Below are 7,500 nucleotides of genomic sequence, written 5' to 3'. Positions count from 1 at the left end.
CGTTGCCCTGTCCCTTTCCCTCCCTTCAGCCCAAAGGCAGCCCCAGCTCAGGGGGAAGACCCTCGGTGAGTGGCCCTGCCTGACGGTGGCCTCGTCCGTGCCCATCCGTTTGCCCTCGCCCTCCTTCCGTTCTCCCAGACCCCTGCTACGCCCACGCCTCCCCACCACCCAGCCCCTGTTTGTGGTTCTCATTGTCCCAGCCTCCACCCCCCCTCCCTCATCTCACTGGGCATGTCCATCCCGTTGTGCTGTTTAAGGTCTGCTCAGCCCTGGATCTCTGAAATGGCTCCAATCCTCTACCGTGAAGAGTGCATTATTAGTGCATGGCATGAGAATATTTCTTCAGTACTCATAATCATTCATACTCCCTTAAAAGGAATGTGTTAATCTACACAATGTATGTGTATTGTATTTTATTTTTTTTACACTTTATGAATGGATATTAACACATATTGTGGTGATATGGCTAGAGCTGACAGTTCACACTATGAAGTGTATATCTAGATTACACAGTCTGTGTAGGAATACAACTTTTCTTCTTCACAGCTTGTCCAGTCTAATAACACGGGATTTGTTAATATTGCTTGTTTTACACGTCTTTCTGTTAATCCATTTGACGCAGTTCCTGTGTAGACATCATTGCCACTAAATCGGTTCAGATTGACAGTATGTGTTGTCCCAGAACACACACACGTTGGTGTGTGAGAATTTCACATGGTTTGTGTGATTTTTAGCACATCCTTTTGAAGAGTGTAGTTGTTGCACCCCACGTCACCCTCATTTTGTTGGGTGTTCCTCTGCTTGCATTGTATTGGCTATAAAGGAAAAGCTGTTGTGGTGGTTTCACCCAATCAGACAAGCGGAGCTCTTGTGGGCGCCTTGCGTTCTGAGATTGGTGTAGTCGGGGGTACAAAGCCTGCCGTCGAACATATCAAATGTCCCGTTAGGGTTTTAAAGCTGTATTAAACGTGTGAGCCATGGGAGAATCAGCAGGCACTGCGCATTAGGGCCAAATTCATCCTGGCAGTTGAAACTCCTGGTACTCTGGTTATTGATCAAGATTTTGATAAAAACTTGTGTAGGGCCTTTTTATTCTTCAAAATACCAAAAAAACTGGTCTGGAGACCTTTCATAAAAAGTGATTTCAAAAAATGTATTTTGGAGACAGTGATGGTAGTTATTTTTGCACCCATTTCAAATCAGCTCTCTATTTTTCCATATTAGCCAGTCTGCTGCTATCAAATAGCATATTATACAAGATATCATTGTTGCCAAATTAAGTTGAATTGATTTTAGCCGGCTGGAATGGTCTGGAGGCTGTTTCCGTTATGGACTCTCAATAGTAAATGTATAGTGCCGTTTAGTGGCCAGTTTCAGAAGCACTGAAGAGGAATGTGTAATATCATTCATGTCTTGTGTCACGCGAGGTCATATTGTCCTTTTTAGGTGCAGGAGAGAGGGTGTCCCCTTCTATGAACATCCACAGTGGCAGTATCTGTCAGACCTGGGTCAAATACATAATTGTTTTGGATTCAATTACTTTTCTGTGCTCGATTTGTCTTGCCTGGTGCAATTGAGCTAATCAAGACCCAGACGGTGTGGTTTGCATTTCTTGAGCATGTTTCATAGGTTCCAATATGCCAGACAAGCTCAGTAAAACATAGAAAAATATTTGAATCCAACCCGATTACCTATTTGACCCAGGTCCGGGAGCTGTTTATAATGATGCAATACCATGCCAAAACAGTAAGGAAACGGCGAGGATAATCTGCATTATTAATGTCATTAAAACACGTTTTAGTCGTTATTCCCCCTCTTATTAGTGGCGGAGGGGGAATTAGGGCGACAGCCGGATTGTAATTAATGTCTGGATGGTGTTTATGAGAGGAAGAGGTCCATTATCGCCCGCCGCCAGGCGTCACCGTCAGGGAGGAAGTCTGTTTGTACTCCGCATGTCCGACTGAGCCACTCCACACAATGGAGATAAAATATGAGCCTGCTGGACGGAGGTTGTTCATCAGCGCGGGTGTCTGCCAGTCCCGCACCGCTGCAGCGGATGGAGAGTCGGTCTTAATCTGCGGTGTGCTGTGTAGCGATGCCCGTCTCAGTAAAATCTGCGCAGAGGGAAGCTCAACACCTTTATTACTGCTTTAACTTTGTATCCTCCTTCTCCTTCTCCGGTGGATGAGCTCATCAGTACTGCACTGTGCTGCCCACACACACACACACACACACACACACACACACACACCTACACACACTCACACATACACACACACACATACACACACACACACACACATACCTACACACACACAAACCCACACACACGCGCGCGCTCTCACACACACACTCATGAGCACACATGCACGCACACACACGCGGACATGGGTGCACACAAGTATTTGCACATGCACTTGTGCACACATGCACACACACACACACACACACACACACACACGCATTCATGAGCACACACATTCGTGAACATACACGCTCACACACATACGCACACACACACACACGCACACACACACAGTTCTCTCAGACCTGTGCAGATAGTATGGGCTGAATTGGAGCAGCGGTCGTGCTGAAGTGCCCTGTGATAAGGGTCTATCAGGGTTTGCACAGCGCTTTATCGAACGCACACAGAGAGAGCCTGAGCTCTGATCTGACCCCCTGTAGGAGCAGCGAATAAAAATCTCTCATTACATTGTCAAACATTGCTCTCGCACAATCCGAGCCTACAGTGGCTTGTCCGTTAAATCGAGTAATCTCCATTCTTTCTGTACTGCGTAGTATCTGCCTATCTGCAGCCCTTGAGGTTGAAATGTGTGTACTTAGACTCTCCGTGTGAATGAGAGGGGTGGGGGGGAGGGCTGTTGTTTGTGTGCTTGGTGCTGCCTTGCGAGTGCTGCAGCCCCCTGCCTCATCGTTGTGTTTGGATTAGAGAGAGGAGCTTGGCTCTGCGATGGCTGCAGATCGCACTGCGGTGTACCGCCCTGTCTCTTGCCTTAGAGAGCCGCCTCGTCAGGGATGCGGAAGCAGACTTCAGCCAGCCGCGCTGTCCGTGCCTCCGCTCCCCCCCTGGCCCCCCGGCCCCCCGGTCACAGGGTGTAATTAATTACCGCCGTATTTCATTATCCCTGTAGCTGACACTCCTCACCAGGCTGACCTGGCCTGCCCCCGGCCCTAATGGTGATAAACACTGCAGCCCGTCTGTCAGTGGAGCGTAGTGTGTGTGGGGTGTGTGTGGAGGCAGGTACAGACCTGACCGCAGTGTGGCCTGCGTGTGTGTGTGTGTGCCGTTACGGTTATTTATTAATTTATCCGCTTGAACTGGACCCAATATTTTGGTGTCAGGCTGCAGATGTGGTCCTTCATAGCTGGGTGACAGAAGCAGATCTGTTACTGGGAGTAAATGGATTTTTCAGCAGCGGTTGATTTCCTGGGAGATGGGAGGTTTTCCTCTGATGCCCTGGGTGTGCCGTGTGTGTGTGTGTGTGTGTGTGTGTGTGTGTGTGGGGAAGGGTTTGTGTGTGTGGGGAGGGGTGTGTGTGTGTGTGTGTGTGTGGGGAAGGGTGTGTGTGTGTGTGTGTATGTATGTGTGTGTGTGTGTGTGTGTGGGGAGGGGTGTGTGTTTGTGTGTATATATGTGTGTGTGTGTGTGTATGGGGAGGGGTGTGTGTTTGTGTGTATATATGTGTGTGTGTGTGTGTGTGTGTGTGTGTGTGTGTGTGTGTGTGTGTGTGTGTGTGGGGAGGGGTGTGTGTGTGTGTGTCTCTGTGTGCCGGGAGAATAAACGTGTTAAGTTCACCGTTGGGCTTGAAGGAGCGGTGCTGAATTTGACAGATGTCAAAATATGTGTTCTCCCTTTAAACTGCATTTCTGGCATGTTGTGAGATTACGTACATGTTCATTTTGACATGACATATATGTCATGACAGTATTCCATATCTGCAAACACTGAGTATTCTGCAATGATATAGTTTTTTATGGATGTGTGTGTGTTCTGTATCACACATGCATTTCACGTTTTTGAGGCTATTTTTCATCTGAATTTAAAAAAATGATGCGCAATAAATAGAGGAAATTGCTACAGCAAATACATTTTGATCTCATGCATGGATTATTAACCCAGTGAAAAATGATTGTATTTCTTAACCCGACCTCATAAGCTTTTAAACCGTTGAAACTGTGATTTAATTGCCTCACTTCCTGGTGTCTAATTCACATTATAGCTGCTGATTTCACATCTTCCCTCTCGTTTAACAGTCCTGAGGTAAAAATGGCTCATTTCTGCGGTTTACTACAGGAATACATACATTATCAGCCATGTGGCAAATGATACGGGCTGGCAGTGCTTTAGGTCAAGGATTCCATTCAGAAGAACCAGAGCGCCCCCTAGTGTCCTACATCATAAATTCATTGCCGTGCAGCTAGAAAATCATTCCGTTTGCATGTAGTTATCCATGCTCTGCGCTGTGTGCATGTGCTGATATGATGTTTAAAGTCTTGTCTCAGTTTGAAGCCACCATAAAGTAAAACAGGTCTCTGGAGTCTGTGCTTGTGTCGTGTCTGTATTGGCGGTATCTGGAGTCTGTACTCGTGTCTGTAATGGCGGTATCTGGAGTCTGTACTCGTGTCTGTATTGGCGGTATCTGGAGTCTGTACTCGTGTCTGTATTGGCGGTATCTGGAGTCTGTACTCGTGTCTGTATTGGCGGTATCTGGAGTCTGTACTCGTGTCTGTATTGGCGGTATCTGGAGTCTGTACTCGTGTCTGTATTGGCGGTATCTGGAGTCTGTGTTCGTGTCTGTATTGGCGGTATCTGGAGTCTGTGCTCGTGTCTGTATTGGCGGTATCTGGAGTCTGTGTTCGTGTCTGTATTGGCGGTATCTGGAGTCTGTACTCGTGTCTGTAATGGCGGTATCTGGAGTCTGTGCTCGTGTCTGTATTGGCGGTATCTGGAGTCTGTGCTCGTGTCTGTATTGGCGGTATCTGGAGTCTGTGCTCGTGTCTGTATTGGCGGTATCTGGAGTCTGTACTCGTGTCTGTATTGGCGGTATCTGGAGTCTGTGTTCGTGTCTGTATTGGCGGTATCTGGAGTCTGTGCTCGTGTCTGTATTGGCGGTATCTGGAGTCTGTGTTCGTGTCTGTATTGGCGGTATCTGGAGTCTGTACTCGTGTCTGTAATGGCGGTATCTGGAGTCTGTGTTCGTGTCTGTATTGGCGGTATCTGGAGTCTGTGTTCGTGTCGTGTCTGTATTGGCGGTATCTGGAGTCTGTGTTCGTGTCTGTATTGGCGGTATCTGGAGTCTGTGTTCGTGTCTGTATTGGCGGTATCTGGAGTCTGTGCTCGTGTCTGTATTGGCGGTATCTGGAGTCTGTACTCGTGTCTGTAATGGCGGTATCTGGAGTCTGTGTTCGTGTCTGTATTGGCGGTATCTGGAGTCTGTGTTTGTGTCGTGTCTGTATTGGCGGTATCTGGAGTCTGTGTTCGTGTCTGTATTGGCGGTATCTGGAGTCTGTGTTCGTGTCGTGTCTGTATTGGCGGTATCTGGAGTCTGTACTCGTGTCTGTATTGGCGGTATCTGGAGTCTGTACTCGTGTCTGTATTGGCGGTATCTGGAGTCTGTGTTCGTGTCGTGTCTGTATTGGCGGTATCTGGAGTCTGTACTCGTGTCTGTAATGGCGGTATCTGGAGTCTGTGTTCGTGTCTGTATTGGCGGTATCTGGAGTCTGTACTCGTGTCTGTATTGGCGGTATCTGGAGTCTGTGTTCGTGTCTCGCAGGGTAAAGGTGACGACGGCACAGACACGGCGGATGAGGCCACGCCCAACACTAACAAGCGGCTGGGCCGGTCCTTCATGGGCAGCTTCTCCAAACGCAAGGTCAGTGCAGTCCCCACCTCCTCCGTCACCTCCTCAACCACCTCCTCCATCTGCTCCACACCCTCTTCAACAAAACACCACCTCCTGCTCAATGTGCTCCACCTCCTCCCTCCTACTCCTCAACCTCCTCAACCACCTCCTCCTCCATCTGCTCCACACCCTCTTCAACAAAACACCACCTCCTGCTCAATGTGCTCCATCACCTCCTCAACCACCTCCTCCTCCATCTGCTCCACACCCTCTTCAACAAAACACCACCTCCTGCTCAATGTGCTCCATCACCTCCTCAACCACCTCCTCCTCCATCTGCTCCACACCCTCTTCAACAAAACACCACCTCCTGCTCAGTGTGCTCCCCCTCCTCCCTCCTACTCCTCAACCACCTCCTCCTCCATCTGCTCTGATATCACTCCCTCCTCAACCTACACCACCTCCTGCTCAATGTGCTCCATCTCCTCCTTAACCACCTCCTCCTACATCTGCTCCACACCCTCCTCAACCTACACCACCTCCTAATCAATGTGCTCCACTTTCTTGACCTTTCCCTTTAGTACCTCCTCCACCTGATCCTCTAACACCTCCTTATTCTGCACCACCTCCTGCCGCTCTCCCGCCACCACTCGCTCCACCTCTTCACCTACAACCTCTCCTTTCACACCTTCTTCAGTCCCCCTCTCTACTCCCCCTCCTCCTGCACCTCTGCTGGCTCCTCTTTGCGCCTCCCCTCTCCCGCGCACGGTCCGGTCCCCTGTTCTAGTTGGCCGTGGCAGTCCCATAAGGCTTTGCGTCTGGGCTCCCTTTAGGGTTAGGGTCCCTTTCTGGAGAAATGCACTTTTTGTTGTTGATGTTGTTGTTGATGTTGTTGTTGATGATGATGATGATGTTGATGTTGATGTTGATGTTGATGTTGGTGTTGTTGATGATGATGAACGGTGTATCTTGCCTCCCCGTTCCCGGGCAGAAAAAGACAGCCAAGCTGAAGAAGACGTCCAGCCTGGAGGACACGGACACGGACCAGGAGAGCTCCAGCAGTGCCTCCAAAGCCCCGCTCCATCACAGCAGGTGCGCTAGCGCTTTCCCAGCTCCGCTACACGCCATTAGCATCACTGCACTGTGAGCCCCACGCCCGCCTGCAGAGAAGTGCAGGCAATGTAGCACATCGTGTGTGTGTCTGTGTGTGTGTGTCTCTGTGTGTCTCTGTGTCTCTGTGTCTCTGTGTGTCTGTGTGTGTGTGTGTGTGTGTGTGTCTCTCTGTGTCTCTCTGTGTCTGTGTGTGTGTGTGTGTGTGTGTGTCTCTGTGTCTCTGTGTCTCTGTGTCTGTGTCTGTGTCTGTGTCTGTGTCTGTGTCTGTGTCTGTGTCTGTGTCTGTGTCTGTGTCTGTGTTTGTGTCTGTGTGTGTGTCTGTGTGTGTGTGTCTCTGTGTGTCTCTGTGTGTCTCTCTGTGTCTCTCTGTGTCTCTCTGTGTGTCTCTGTGTGTCTCTGTGTGTCTCTGTGTTTCTCTGTGTGTCTGTGACTGTGTGTGTGTGTCTGTGTGTCCGTCTGTGTGTGTATGGGTGTGTGTGTGTGTGTATATGCGTGTGTGTGTGTGTGTGTAGACTACAGGCGG

At 49.3% G+C, this 7,500-nt stretch overlaps 1 protein-coding gene across 2 annotated transcripts in view; it reads left to right on the top strand.

The window, feature by feature from the left end:
• plch2a (phospholipase C, eta 2a) overlaps nucleotides 1-7,500 on the top strand; it is a 176,106-nt gene that overhangs the window by 145,941 nt on the left and 22,665 nt on the right. For both annotated transcript variants that reach the window (XM_061257211.1, XM_061257212.1), the window contains exons 12-14: nucleotides 30-65; nucleotides 5,796-5,894; nucleotides 6,856-6,956. In XM_061257211.1, coding sequence (XP_061113195.1) covers nucleotides 30-65; nucleotides 5,796-5,894; nucleotides 6,856-6,956 — 236 coding nt within the window. The remainder of the gene's footprint in view (nucleotides 1-29; nucleotides 66-5,795; nucleotides 5,895-6,855; nucleotides 6,957-7,500) is intronic.

This window comes from Conger conger, chromosome 10 (genome assembly GCF_963514075.1).
Source record: "Conger conger chromosome 10, fConCon1.1, whole genome shotgun sequence".
Lineage (NCBI taxonomy): Eukaryota > Metazoa > Chordata > Actinopteri > Anguilliformes > Congridae > Conger > Conger conger.
This window is presented reverse-complemented; position numbering and strand designations above follow the sequence as displayed.